The sequence below is a fragment of the Choloepus didactylus genome, chromosome 22, assembly GCF_015220235.1.
Source record: "Choloepus didactylus isolate mChoDid1 chromosome 22, mChoDid1.pri, whole genome shotgun sequence".
In the NCBI taxonomy this organism is placed as follows: domain Eukaryota; kingdom Metazoa; phylum Chordata; class Mammalia; order Pilosa; family Megalonychidae; genus Choloepus; species Choloepus didactylus.
The window spans coordinates 16,751,276-16,767,203 of NC_051328.1; the positions used below are offsets into that span (position 1 = coordinate 16,751,276).

General features: G+C 37.0%; 1 protein-coding gene across 3 annotated transcripts in view; it reads right to left on the reverse strand.

Moving 5' to 3' along the window:
- Nucleotides 1–15,928, reverse strand: part of CDH8 (cadherin 8) — a 407,112-nt gene that overhangs the window by 155,480 nt on the left and 235,704 nt on the right. For 2 of the 3 annotated variants that reach the window (XM_037816314.1, XM_037816315.1), the window contains one exon: nucleotides 1,616–1,752. In XM_037816314.1, the coding sequence (XP_037672242.1) occupies nucleotides 1,616–1,752 (137 nt within the window). Of the gene's footprint in view, nucleotides 1–1,615; nucleotides 1,753–15,928 lie in introns of those variants that run through there. The other variant, XM_037816316.1, reaches the window with a different exon arrangement.

Here is a 15,928-nt window from a genome sequence, read left to right on the forward strand (position 1 = left end):
AATGCAACTTGAATATTACAAATCATAAGCATCTCATGCCTGTTTCGTATAACTCTCTGAGTGGGAGCAACACTTCTAATAAACCCAAACCACCAAATGGCATCTCTTGTTTGCTTTTTCCCTTAAGGGAAACTACTGCCAGAGTAACAAACTAGGAAGAAGTAGTACACCTTAGCCAGGAAAAACGTCAAAGTCTTCAAGCCTCTGTCTATCCAGAACCAGATTTGGTATTGCTGAAACTACATATAAACTTGACTCCATGTTCTTTGCTTGCACTGGAGGTTGCTTTAAGAAATAGACATTCTTCCTTCTTGAACCTTCACTCATTCACACAGTGGTCTTCTTATGAGGCTCCCTGAAGGACATTTTCCTCACATCACAGAACATGGGAACACAGTGCCCTTCCTGTACCCCTGGATAGCTCTTTTTCTTACAACAAAATTAATCATGTATCTCAGAGATTGTTTCCCTAGTTTACATATTAGTTGCTAGAAAGCATAGAGACAGTTTTGGGGCCTATAGCCTATCATTATCCTCTACATCCTCTATAAGGGCATGCATGCCTTTGAAATGTTCTTAATGCTGGTTTATATGCCCTTATTCGGATTGCTTGTACTCCAGTCCCTCAACAATTTATTGTTCTTCTTGAATTTGTATATATGTTTGATGACCTCATCACATCCAGTAAGAAAGATGATATACAGATAATAAGCAAAATGTATTCTGCTTAGAAATAAAATGAACCTAACTTCCCTTTTGTATATTAAAAAAAAAATTGGTGAGACAGAGTGAAAATTCTCAAAGATAGTGTAGGCCTAAATCTCACCATATAGCTTTTGTTTAGGAATAGTAGTGTCATGAAGCGCAATCAAAGAAGCCACACTCATTAAACATCGGTAGAAAGACTAACTATAGTATCTCAACAACCCTGGTACCGTCTCCCTGAAAAAACAAAAAAACAAAATAGCAAATAAAAACTTAAATTTTTACATATAATAATATATTGAAGAAAAAATTTTAATCAATGATTACTGTGTAAAATGCATTAAATTCTAAAACACAAAATGAAAAATTATCTATGAGTTTACCTCTCCAAATAACATGTATTGATAGTGTAAAGTTTCCTTCAATATTTTCTGCTTGTATGTTTATGCATATGTGTGTAGATTAAAATAAATGTACAACAGTTTATATATCATATATATGATGCATGTTAGTGCCCCATTTATTTAAGTTATAGTGCACAGTTCTTGAATTTTTGCCTTTAATACCTCCCTTTGCTGCTAAATATTTCCCCATATTTTAAATATGCAAAATATCATTTTAAATGACTGAATAATGTTCCATTTTCTGTTTGTGCTTTGAATCATTTAATCATATCCCTTTCCTTTTGAACATAAGAATGTTTCCTTCCTACATATCTTGCCATCTTTCAGGAATTTAGCACAGTTCCAATTATTTCATGTTGAGATGATTCATTCCGAGGTTCCTTAGAAACAATAAAATAAATACCAATGCCAAGATATCTAACAGAAATAGGGACCATTTATGTGATCATTAGGAATAAATTAAACCCATTCATACAAGAAAGAAATGAACAGACCCAGGCACTTACTAATTTCAGTAGCAATGATGGTTATGTTGTGCCATACACTTAATTCTCTGTCAAGTGGTGTCGCCAGCGTGATCTTCCCATCATCTGCATTAATGTTGAATTGTCTCTCCAGGTCTGTGTGCCGGTCGATGGAAAACCTACGAAAAAGATACATTTGTAATCTACTTCAATGTTTATATGATCCATACAATCCACGGCAGACCTTTAGTAATCCTTGGAGAGCCATAGTTGCAAAGTCAAATGAATTGGGAAACTCAGTGGCATCATAATTTGTAAAACTAAATGATTGAATGAGGCATAAGAAACTTAATAATTATTGTCCAAGGAGTAATTAGCTACATACGCAACATGGAGGTCGTAAACTGCCATCCGTTTCAATAGGTAACATCTTCAAAAATGGATGCTGATGAAGAGTTAATTGGACAATCCATCATATTTATTGGACAGCTTATGATAATTAGCACTTGCCAAAAATATCATGTAAAACAATGAATTCATGTCCAAAGCAGGATGGTGCTAGGCAGCAGGCTATTTATGGCAGTTCAAAGAAAATATGAGTTTTGTTAAACTTGCATTTGACTGGGCAGCATTTTTTTATTTGTTTTATGTTTTCTTTTGTTTACATTTTAATGAATTATATATTTAGCTTTCCAGTTATTCTCTGTCCATAGAAATCAGATAGTTTATGATTTTCTAGTAAACAGAGTTTAAAAGCTGGATCAGACATTTTAACAGAAGTACTACACTAGATACTACCAAAGTAAGAATTTTAAATGGGCAGGTTAGTTGTTCCTCTAGTAAGACACTTCTTTCAGATAATACAATAAGCAAGATGTTTAGTGTCTAGAGTAAATTGTTTCACAAGAAAACTAAGTATCAAGATAATATAGGACTTATTTTTCCAACAATATTTACTAAAATCCTTTTAATACACCAAGAGTTGTGCTCTGGTTACGGAAGGCCAAATCCAATAAAGTTGATGCCTTAAGGAACACAAGGCATAATGAGAAAGATTAGCCCATAAATAAGCAATGAAATAAATTAAAACAAAATATAAGGGAGACCTAAATAAGGAAGTGTGCAATTGCATTCTAGGAGCAAGGACTGAAGAAAGCCTCCACCATCAAGGGACTCTAGGAAGAGCATGTGCAATCTCTGTATTTACTGATACTCACTAATCCCAAATATGAAACATGACCCATGGCTCTTTGGTGCTAAGCATATTTTGTTTTCTATACATGTTCTTTATGAACATTTATTATACAATCAAGAGTAAAAGATTATTATAAGAAAGTGAAAAAAAATTATCCATAATCTTCTGCCTGTAGTTTTATATTGTTAATGTTTGAATAGATTTTATCCAAAACACTATACATATTGTTATATCTGTGTGTGGATGTACATATACCAATTTGTATCTATATCTTCCTATGAAGATAGATAGATGATAGACAGGTAGGTAGGTAGGTAGGTAGGTAGATAGATAGATAGATAGATAGATAGATAGATAGAGATATTGATTACTTCTCCCTCTTTTTAACTATTTCTTTCTCATTGGAAATGGTTTGCACACACTTTATAGCAGATTTGAGGCCATAGAAAAAACACATTCCAGTTAAATCTCCCTACCAAAGACAAACATCATTCAAATTTTTGGAATAATATTAAAAAAAAACTTGTAATATGAAATCATACCACCTGGTTTAATAATGGCTTAACTATAAAGAAAACAAGACACTTGCATCTATTCTCTCAGTTTACGTCCCTCCTTCCTGGTCCCCCACCCCAGGATGATTGGAGAAATTCAGAATGGGTTTAAGAACCCAGAGGCAAATATATATTAACAGTGCTCTCAACAAAATCCTTGGCATGAGGGAATGTCTATTGCAAAGCATTTGAATATTTTGTATCATGGAAAGAGGACCAAAAGCCATTTTCCTGGGGAACAATAATGGTTGATTAAACCAACGAGATTCCAAATTTAACTGTAAAATAACTGAACAGACATGCATTTTGCTCCAGATATCGTGTACACTCTGACTTTTAAAAGAGCAAAGAAATATCCAGAGGATTAATTATCATTTTCTGCATCATATTTATAAATAAATCTTGCAGGCAATGCTGGGTTCTAGTAATTTTTTTTATCTTACTGCTGATATTCCACACATTCATGCGTCAAGCGATTTCCCAGAGGCCACAGTAAATGAGGATCAATCCAATCACTGATACTCATGAACCCCAAATCGGAGACATGATCTATGGCTATTTGGTTGCTGTCCAGTAATTGCCCAGAACTTCTGGGTAGAAGAAGCAGTAGAAACAATGACAGAATTTTGGAAATTGGCATTTTAAAAACACGTTGTTTTTTACTTAATCCCTTATTCAAATCCGGGTGATTCAATCTCGACTTTGGAGCAAATTTTCTACTATTATTTTACATTGTTCTTTCTGGGATAATTGGTAAATTTACTTAACCTCAATATCTTCACTGGTAAAATATGAAGTATATATATATATCCTAAGGTGGTTGTGAAGATTTAAAACAAAGCATAAAACAGTCTCTGGCACTTAGTAGGTGCTAAAAATATGTTTATCATCATCATCATCATCATCATCATCATTTCCCATTAAATTTTAATAAGCTTTCCTATTTGGAGGGTAATGGGGGAATGCCCCTTTCTTAACAGGTTATAAATGACAGCAAACTAGAAAAACATTTGATGTTATTTTACCCCCATAATTCTAACAGAGGGAGGGATATTTTTCTCATTTTTTAAGATTCCAGTTCATGACAGACTTTATGGGGTGAGTCATAAGAATTTATAAAATAGGCTAAAAATACAGCCTTTAAGTAAGATCAGAGGTAAGACTGTCATAATATTACGAGATTACACAATGGAAGGAATTTGATGGGAAAAAAATGGTTTCACTTAAAAATTCAGTTTAAAGTCTAGCTCAACTATTTCCAAAATCCCACTGCTGCCTCTGTAGAATTTCACATATTTTATGATAAAGGCTCCTCAAAGTAACTCAACATTATAGTCAACAAGCCTGCATTAAACCCCAAACATAAGCCAAGCACAGGTGCTTTTGCCTTCTCCAATCTCTTCCATCCTTGGATTCTTTGGGTAATACAACAGGTAAATGATGAAACCAGAATGAATGCCCATGCCTGATTAGCTCTTAAGTCCATGCTTAAACAAACCATGGGAAGGGCTCAACTTATTCATCCGTGAGATGGAGACGGTAATAGTGCCTAACTAATAGGTTTGCTGTGAGGGTTGGATGATTTGATAAGCGTGGTGTGTTTCACTAACGTGTATGGATACTGGCCATTATGTCACAGGCATTGCACCCACTCCTCATATGAAAGAGGCACATCATTGAATGTCTGGCTACCCATGGACTCTATTTTCTGAACCAGAAAAATGGAACACAAAGTCTAGCAAGTAATTATTTTTCTGATTTTGGAATACATTGATTTGAACATCTTATACTGGTCTCTAAGTATTAAATGCTGTATACCGAAATATATATGTATGTAAAGACGATTTATCAAATAAGACGGTAAGAAATTAGACCTCTCCTGATTGCCAGAAAATAAAAGCCTGCATTTCCCATCTTCTTGAAAACCCTTGGGATGAACTTTTAATTCACTTTCATTTTCTTGTAAACTCTTCTCTGTGCCATTGTTTGAGGGCACAGCCTAGTTTACTGGCTGTTTATTCCTAGCCACAGGCTCCTCACATATCCATATTCCCATCACAAAGAACATGGGCTCAGGGTCTGACTCTCTGGGTACACATCTTGGCTCCATCACTTACAGATGTGTAGCTGAGTCATGTTACTAGTCTCTCTGTGCCTTAATTTCCTCATCTGCAAAATGGGAATTATTATGAGGGGCTTAAATGAGGTAATACACATCAAGTACTGACTAGAGTGCCAGACACATAACAAGTGCTCCAAAAATACATGTTTAAAAATCTCTAAGGTTATCATGACAAATTTGGAAATAGCAATAGGGTTCTACTGATGATTCCTGGGGCCCCTTCTCAGGTCCAAGCCAGCACTCCATTCACTCATTTCTTTCTGTCCCTAAAGAAAGTCTGATCTGGCTCTCATAACATTGGAAAGAAGCACACTGAAGATGCCAGTTTAAGTGATAAAAGATAAAGGTGTAGAGAGGGAGCAAGTGAGGATCTGATAAGCTGCTCCACCAGCATTATTTAAGTGCTTAATTTCCCACTAACTTTGCTGACTAAAATCTACGTCCCATAAACTGACCATCGCAGGTTTAAAGGTTTATTGAACAGGCTGAATTCTTTATTCATACTGAGTAGTACTCTATGAACTTTTTATCATAGTCATAAGATAAGTCACATTAAAATAAAATTGAATGCATGCCATTTTGAGAAATGTGCTCAGAGGAAGCTCCTCCCGAGATACGCACATACATACACATCCCACCACAGCTATGCCACCCCCTCTGTAGCTGCAAAGACCAGCCTGCTTTCCTCTGGTTCTCAAACTGCCACCGTCCACTCCATCATCTTGATCCCTTCAAGCTTTTGCTAGTCCTCCTATTGGGTGATACTGCTACAGTAGTAGCAATAAATGGTAATACTTAATTGCAAGTCTTGGATACAGGCTCTTCCCTTGAAGCAGTGAACAGAAACCACTTTCAAAGGAAAGCGAAGTAAGCTAAAAGCAACAAACTTGGGATAACAACTATAATTTTAGAACCCAGTGTACCATATAAGTTCTCAGGATACCATGATTTGAGATAGATGTCTCAAACATTGACCCATAAGTATGTAACTACTCAAAATCATATCCTCCTCTATAAATAGGGGATAATGTCTACTTAAAAAGTTGTGCCTTAAAGAACAAAAATATATACACAGGGGCCCAGCCCCTTGAGGAGCTGGAGGGAAATGCACAAATTTTGGGCTTCCTCGCCTGGATGGTTGCTGATGTTCTCACAAACATTGAGGACTGGAGGTTTGGTACACTGAGCCCTCTGTCTTGGTGCTTGCCCTTATGGAACTCATCACTGCAAAGGAGAGGCTAAACCTGCTTATAATTGTGCCTAAGAGTCTCCCCCTGAGTGCCTCTTTGTTGCTCAGATGTGGCCCTCTCTCTATATAGCTAAACCAACTCGGCAGGTGAACTTACTGCCCTCCCCGCTACGTGGGACCTGACTCCCAGGGGTGGAAATCTCCCTGGACGCAGGATATGACTCCCTGGGATGAATCTGGACCTGACATCGTAGGATTGAGAACATTTTCTTGACCAAAAGGGGGATGTGAAATGAAACAAAATAAAAGTTTCAGTGGTTGAGAGATTCCAAATGGAGTCAAGAGGTCACTCTGGTGGACATTCTTATGCACTATATAGATAACACTTTTTAGGTTTTAATGCATTGGAATAGCTAGAAGTAAATACCTGAAACTACCAAACTACAACCCAGTACCCTTGACTCTTGAAGACAATTGTATAACAATGTAGCTTACAAGAGATAACAGTGTGAATGTGAAAACCTTCTGGATCACACTTCCTTTATCCAGTGCATGGATGGATGAGTAGAAAAATGGGGACAACAACCAAATGAAAAATAGGGTGGGATGTGGGGGATGATTTGGGTGTCCCTTTTTACTTTTATTTTTTATTCTTATTCTGATTCTTTCTGGTGTAAGGAAAATGTTCAAAAATAGATTGGTGTGATGCATGCACAACTATATGATAGTACTATGAACAGTTGATTGGACACCATGCATTATTGTATGGTATGTGAATATATCTCAATAAAACTGAATTTAAAAAAAAAAGTGCTATTAAAAAAAAGTTGTGTCTTGCAGTAAAAGAATCAATACATGACTCACATTAATTACCAAAAAAATAATTAAAATGATGACTCGGCTCTTCAATCTGTTAGAGGTCTCTTCAGTCATGGATTGACTAACGAGAAGAAAATCCAAAGATGGAAATAAATAAATGACTACCATTCACATCCTTTAGTAACCTTGGGGAAGTTAGAATTTCCCATGTGACACTAGAAAAATATCACAAAACTCTTTGGGGAAACTTTTTGGGGTGTTTGTACCAGTGTTTATCACATTCAACATATCTGCTCCTGTGGGTATCCCCATAGAACACAGACTAGAGCTGAAGAGAAGAGAGGCCACGAAAGGCTTCATAACTCACAGCTTACCCAGGCTTTGTTGATGTACCTTTTCTAAAGAATGGCCCCTCCTATTATTCTCCAGTTAATCATTACATTTGCCTGACTTTTGGTCTTTAAGTGCAAGGACAGATTGTTGAATTCATGTATCATAATATCACACAGGTCAGAATTTTGCACCGCAGGTGCTCACTAGCTATTTTTTGGAAGGATGTACCAACTTTATTGAGCATGAATTATTACTATATTCTAAACACTGACAAGGAAATGCGAGAAAAAGGAGGAAATGGAGGAGAAAAGAAAGGAAAAAGAAAGAATTAATCTTGGACCTAATATTTATATTTAAAAGTGCAATGCCTTCAAATTTATATTTTAGAAGTCCTAGGATTTTTATCTCCAATACTGAAGTCTCCATTTTAATTTCTTTAAGAACATGCCTGCATTGGATTTGCTGTTCATTTGCAGAATTACTTGAGATGCACTAGATAAGGAACCTCATTTTGAGAAGAATAGTGTACATATTGAAGAGTCATTTTCCTGCCACAGTAAGAAGAAACTTCTCATTAACATAGTGGGAAGTGACATGTGAGAAAATGGGCTCCTTGGTCATGTTAATATCAATTCTAATGATGGAAGTTTTGGAAACAGACAGTCCCTTTTGTTTTAGGAACTGCATCATCCATGAAAACCAATAGTCACAGAAACAATTAAACTTTCTCATTTTTAAAATACAACATATATCTTGATTTGCTTGAATCTTATTGCTTCTCTAGCCTAGTATTTCTCAGAAGTTATTGCTAAGGACTTTATCATCTTTATGAAATTACGGCTACAAATGGAAGGAAATCACTAAGCTAGATGCTTAACATCTTGTTGCAAGATGTCAATTTAACCTATAGTACTCTGATCATGGGCACAAGCTGGTGTCACCAGTTTACTCTTTTCAGAGCAGCATGCAGAGAATGAGAAGTGAACTTAAGAAGGTGTAACTGGCACAGTGGTTGAGGAAAGGTCAAAACGGCCAACTGGGGTATCACTGTGTTGGGAAATAGCACGTTCTTATGCACTCTTGCCATTGTTGATATTAAATAAGAACTTTTACATGAATGGTATGTTTCCTCAATTAACACAGCCCACTTATTTGCATTTCCTACCAACATTCAACACAAATCCACCTGTGTGCATGTGTGTATGTAAAAGAGACATTTTGTTGACAAAATTCAAATATGTATATATATTTACACATGTATATGTATATATGACATCTTCTGCCTCCTCTTCCCCATTTCCTCAGTTGCATTAGCTAAATTTAAAAGGCTCAATAGCCACATGTGGCTAATGTCTGCCATACTAGACTGCAAAGAACACCTGTACACAATCATGGAAAGTTCTTTTGCATTCAGCTCTGATTTAGATTGTATCACTCCCCTGCATTTTTTTTCCCAAGTGGCTCCCCACTTCCTGCAGAAGAAAAATAAATTCTTTAGCATGGTTTCCAAGGTTTCATATCTGCTCCTTGATGCCCTTCCCCCATTAATTCCTGAATTTCAACTACACTACCTTTGGTAAATTCTTCAGATATACTAAACATTTTCTGATGTTTCATATCAGCTGTTTCTTTTGATAGGAATATTCTTGTAATATTTGACCTGCCTCAGCTCTTGTTTGCTTCATGAATAAATCACTGTAAGCTGTGAAGTCTTATATGCTACCCTTTTATCATGTCTCTCCATGTGTAGATTAAGTTAAATAAGAGCAATGCCATGTCTTTCTTGGTACCTAACATATAATGAACTCTTACTAAGTGTTGGTTAGCTATGAGGGTGCTGGTATTTGATTATATAAATTGTACAATCTTGGTCAGAATCATCTACTAAATAAAAAGAGAAAGTGTTTTTGGAGAATATACACTCAGAGGAAATATAAATGCACAGTGCATGACCATGTCAAAGCAGGTTTTTTCAAAAATGTCATAAAACGATATACTTTGAAATTTTAACTGGACATTTAGGCTGATTTAGCAAATGCTAGGCACTCATGGTAGGGTTCTGAGAGTTAACTGGTGGATAAGATATAGCCTGTAAACTTCTTAAAGGTTGGGGGTGTATTTATATTGAAATGGCTTATTACTTGCCTAATAGACAATAGTCATAACATAAGCCCACCATTCTAGTTTTCAAACAAAGGTAATTCTTTCAAGGAAACAAAAATAATTTTTTACCAAAAGTACCCATCCCCAAACACAATGCTTACCCACACAGTCCACCCTGGTCCTGTATATTTAAGAATGATCAAATATCAATACCATGTGCTTGATGGGCAATAAAGGTGAGCTGAAGCCTCTTCTGCCAGGGCACAGATCTCCTACACTATGCTCTGGGTTCTGCTCCCCTTCTGTCCCTGTTTTGTACAAACTCAGACCCTTGGGTTTGGAACAGCATTTAGGTCTTTTCCTGTCCTTTACAACATTAAATATAGCTTTCATGACTTTGACCCTTCCTAAAGACTTTCATAAATCTTATTCTCATTTACCAGGTGCCAGATAATGTGACAGATCATCTCAAACTTGATTTCGATCCTGAGGCCCATTTGAAAGACATGTCAACTAGTCCCACCCTTCTCCCCAGCAAGTGGACTCCATACAAATAAATGTTCGACAGATGGATGGAAATGGAATTTCCCTCTTTTAAAATGCTCTCTTCTTTAAATGTGCAATATTACATTTTCTTGGCAAACTTAAGTCAAATCTGATTGTCCTTTATCAAAAGCAAGGTTATATAATACATGGTGTCAAACCAGAATGTAGAAATATAAGGAAAAATAAAGACTTGGTTGACATGACTCCCATAAATATCTGAACATCAGATAAGAGTGTCCATCTCCCTTTGTAAGGATGCAAAATAGGAGATTTATTTTGCCTTATGAGTATAATAATGTTAGTTATCACTGCTCAGCTCTTTGTTTCTCCCAGAATATAAACATTATTAAGTTTTGTTCTCTGCAGGGGACAGAGGCTTCACCAATCAGAAAGGAGTTCTTTGTAAGCCCCAGATCAGCAATTCCCAAATTTTCTCTCTCCTGATTCTTATGCTAGTTTTTTTTTACCACCACAGATCACTGGTTTTACAATATTTCATTAATTCCCAGAGTTTGACCGTTATTGATCGTTAATCACCAACCAAATCAGCTTGCTACTTTAGCGCTTGCCTCAAAATGTCTAGCAGATATGTATTTACATAAGGCAAGACACAGGGGCTGGGAAGGGGCAATATGTAGATTTGAGACTTAGGCATGTGTCAAGTTAGTCAACTTTGTGGCTAGTTAAGAGATTCCCTGGGCTTATCTATGATAGGCCTGGAGATGCGCTGCCCAGATCCCCCAGCAAGGAAGTATGTCCCAGCTGTGAAGTGTGAGTACATTACAGTCTCCAGCTGTGTGCTCCTTGGGGTCTGCCTCAGCAGGACCTCTTCCAGGGGTTTTCTGGAGATTAAGCAAACAGAAGTATAAAGGGCCTACCATTTTGGCACAATGCAGGACTCCCCTGGTGGGTATTACTCAGTCCAGAGAGCCTCACTGGGTTGGAACAGTTTTGCTGGGACTGCTTTGCACTGATTTCTCCCTCATCCCATTCTGCTCCTGTCCACTTCCTATCACACGTGTCAATCCCTAACAAACACCTGGCACCTCAAACAACATCTCAGTGTCTACTTTCAAAGAGTCCATCCCACAACACATCTTTTGAATGGGAATAAGAAAATGTGTGATTGAGAGTTACTTTAATGAAGTGTAAATGAGATGTATGTGAAGGGCACTGTACCAAAAAATGCTAAATATGCAAAGATAAAGATCCACAAAATATTTTCAGGACTTGTTCAGTTCCTACTCTCATATTGGACAAGATATGTTAGAGTTTACTGGACATACTACAGCAACTCTAGTCCAAGTGAAATTCTATTTCAAGCCATCTCATGCTTGTCAATAGAGAAACATTTCTGAGCTCAGGGAAACCACCAAGACAATGAAATGCAAAGACTGGGGTTTGACTGGGGCAGTCATCTGCCTCATTTCCAAAAACCCTCTATCGTAGCCATCACTGAAGTGTGGGGAAAAATAGGGAGCAGATAGAATAAAGAACTCTATAATAAATCAGTGCAAGAAACAAATAACACTGCCCTCTACTCCAAGCAGGTAAGCATCACAATATTTGTCAGATGCCCTTCACATCCCGTACAGCATATAAGAGGTTCTTCCGAAAGGCTACACTAAATGAAGCCAGAATTTTGTAGCTGACTCAAAATGCCCCATGAGGATGAAGCTTCCAAGGTCTCCAAGGCAAGCAGGGAAAACATCAATTCCCATCACATGTTGCTGGATTATAATAGAGAGACTGGGAATTTCTTTGCCAATGGTTTAAAAAAAACATTTTTAAAATATTATCTTTAGGGAGTTTACGAGACAGAGGAAGATTCTGAAATGATATGGGAGCCAGCTATTCCAGTTACTGATGAAAATCCAAATCTCTTTCAGTGTAGTGTAGGGTCTGGCAAGCCTTTTATATAAAGTAAATATTTTGGCTTTGCAGGCCACACCATCTCTGCCACAACTACTTCACTTGGCAGCTGTAGGGTGTAAAAGAATGAGGCTGTCTGCATTCCAATAAAACTTTATTTACAGAAACAAGTGGCAGGTCCAATTTGGCCCACAGGCTGTAGTTTTGTGAATTACTGGTCTAGTATAATGGAGTTGAATGATTCACTGAAGTTGAGCCCTTCCTCTCACTTTATTAGGGTCTATGGAAAAATAGAGGTAAAAAGAAGCTCATATAGCAATAACAAGACACAAACTCTACTTGGAACAAAGTGCTGTCATATTTGCCATGCTATATATATTAGAATTAAGGTGCAGGGCCAGGGGCCTGAGTACCTTCCAACCTCAGCATGGCTCAGCTCCGCAGAGCAAAGCAAAGATCACACATGCTGCTTGCTCGCCCTCCTTCCTAGAATTTATCATGCACCCATTCTAGTTTGCCAGGGCTATTGTAACAAAGTACCCAGACTAGTTGGTTTAAACGAGAGAAATTTACCCTCTCACAGTTCTGGAGGCAAGATGTTTGAAATCAAGGCGGCAGCAGGGCCGTGTTTCTTCTCAAAGGGGAGAGACCCTGTTCCATGCCGTCCCTGGCTTCAGGTGGGTGGCCAGCAGTCCATGGCCATGCCTGTTTGTGGCGGCGTCACTCAACCTCTTCTCTGTCATGTGGACCCTCTGTTCCCCTTACTGGCTGTGTCTAAGTGCTCTTTGCTTACAAGGACACTAGTCTTACCAGATTAAGGACCCACTCTAATCCAGTTTGGCCTCAGCCAATAACCTCTTCAAAGATCCTATTTCCAAATGGGGTCCAATTCATGAGACTGAGAGTTAGGTTAGGACTTAAACTTATCATTTTGGGAAGCACAATGCAATCCTCAGCAAATTGATTTTCCTGTATAGTTCTACAAAAAAAGAAACTTGAGTTTGAGTTCGAAGGCATTTGGCCATAATCTCTTCAGTCCCAATACCGTTCTTTAGAGTGTGGTTAGTAAAATGCTGCCCTTGGAGAAAGTGAAAATATCTATTTGCCAAATTTAACAGGCATAAATGTATTTTATATCATAAAAACTGTTGTGCTAAACATTGGTTTGCAGCCCCTATATGGAAAATTTATAAGAAGATACAATTTTGAGCCAACTCCAAGGGAAGATGCTATTTAGAGACACACATAATGAAATAAACCCCTTTGTTATGAATCAGTTATTATATTTCACTAAACTCCAACTGTTTCTTTCTCACTGCTTAATTTCTTCCAGCTTTTGTTACCATGCCTAAAGAAACCATTTTAACATTTTCTCACATGCACTTTGAGTACCAAAAATTTCATCTACACGTTTTCAGCTTTTTGCCTCTAATTGCTCCACTGGTTTCTCTAACTGCTTTAATAAATAATATTATCTGAGTTCTGCTAGTTCCAGCATTCTAAATTCCCTGAATCACATATTATTTATTATTCTGCTAAAGAAAAGTAAAAAGAGCTTTTTTCTATCCCAGGAATATCTTTACAGTCAACCCTCCAAATTAAAACAGACTCTCTACAGTGTGAGAAATTTCCCCTTTAGCATCAATGGATATCTATAGTAGTTGCTACCCCTAAAGCTGCAAAATCTAGTTTTATTTATAATTTTCAGATAGCATGTTTTGAGGGCTAATTAGTGAACAGCTTCAGTTTTTCATGGCTATTTAGCCAGATTCCTGACTATAGAATAAGCTCCATGAAAGCAGAGGCAATGTCTTCTCAACACTTAACAAACTCTCCCTGAAAAACTGTGGGTTCATTAGATATTTGTTGGACAAATAAATAGGTTAAATATATATGAATGTCAAAAAAAATCCATGGAGCTGCACTACACGAACAGTGAAACCTATGTTAAAAAGTGGACTATAATATTATAAAATGTAAGTTCATCCTTTGTAACAAATGTATCACACCAAACAAGATGCTAATAATAGGGTGGTATAAGGGAATCCTGTATTTCATGTATGATTGTTCTGTAAACCCACAACTTCTAGATTAAATGAATTAATATGTGTGTGAATGAATGGATGGCTATGTGGATAAATAAATGGATAGCTTAGTTAATTAATTAATTATTTTTAGTTGAATTATCTCCTGTATCCACCTCCTATACCACCCTGCACAAGTAGAGTGAATTCTTTGAAATAGTGGCTCAGAAGTGTTGACACTTTTGAATTGAGAGGAAACCAAACATTTATTTGGCCAAAAGTGTGCAGGCATTAAATGAACCTAGTTTTAATTATTTTACAAAGACTAGGCCCTTACCAATAATGCAAGTCATTGCAATCCCTTGAGGAGAGAGTTAATAAACTCTCAGTCCATCCTCTAAATCAATATCAGGTTCTCTATAGTGTGAAATACTTCTACTTTAGCATTGTTGGATATTAGGATTGTAAGGAGTGTTTTCAGGAAAAGAGCTCATTAACAGCCATCCTGATAACTGAGATGAATTATAAAAATTCCATAATATGGGTAGTTAAAAAAAAAAAGCAACTTTCTATGCTCTTGTATTGAGCGGACACTTTACATTCCATTAGGACTTGGAGCATGGTGGATCATGTGCTACTCTGCCTGATGAATGGCCACCATTCCCACTTTTAATTTAAGCAGCACTTGTAGACTTACTCAAAATGAATGCTTGGAAACTTAGGAAGAAATAGGAAGCAGCTACCTTAGAAACAGTCCAAGCCATCTCAAGGTCATGGGACACTAAATGCATACGTGAAAGAAATTGAGAGGACAAAACATTCCAGGCCAAATACTGACAATAGCAACTTTACATGGAAGCCCTGAATTAACATTCTTAATGCCCATCAGGTGCCAGGACTTTTTCCTACCTTGAATATGAATAATTTAGTGCATATAACACCATTAAAGAGTGTCTGCCACAAAGTGTGGGCTCAGGAAACATTAGCTGCTATCCTCCTCAGACTCATTCAAGATGCCAGAACCTAGTGTTCAGCAGTTATTTTTCTGGAGCAAGAATAGATTTGAATATACACCCTGTCTTCCACATCCACCTGCCATATCGCCATGCACAAGGAGCTCATTCTCTTAGAGCCTCTACTTCCTTCTTCATTAAACCAGACAGTACTGTGTATTCCATTTTGTGTTTTGTGAGAATTAAGTGAAATAATACATAAAAGGAACTTAGCACAATGACAGAGTCATCAAATAAAAATAACATTTTCCTCCAATTTCCTCTCAATTCAGTTTGTTTTTCAGCCAATGGTAACAAAATCCATACAAAAGGCCATAATGGATGAGCAAGGAACACCCTTGCTCAACCATGGTTATCTTCACAGATTTGGCTTATTTTCCTTCTTTCCTGATCTGCATTCTTGACTGGATGAGACCATTTAGAGTATAAGTAGTGTATTATTTTACCTAAAATTTTTCTTGCTAAGATATGCCAATTTGGAGAGACACCATTGGAATTACAGAGGTTACAGGGAAAGAAAAGTAGCATAAATGAAAAAATCACACATTTTATCATCAGAAAGATACCTCAGTTGCACTCTTTACT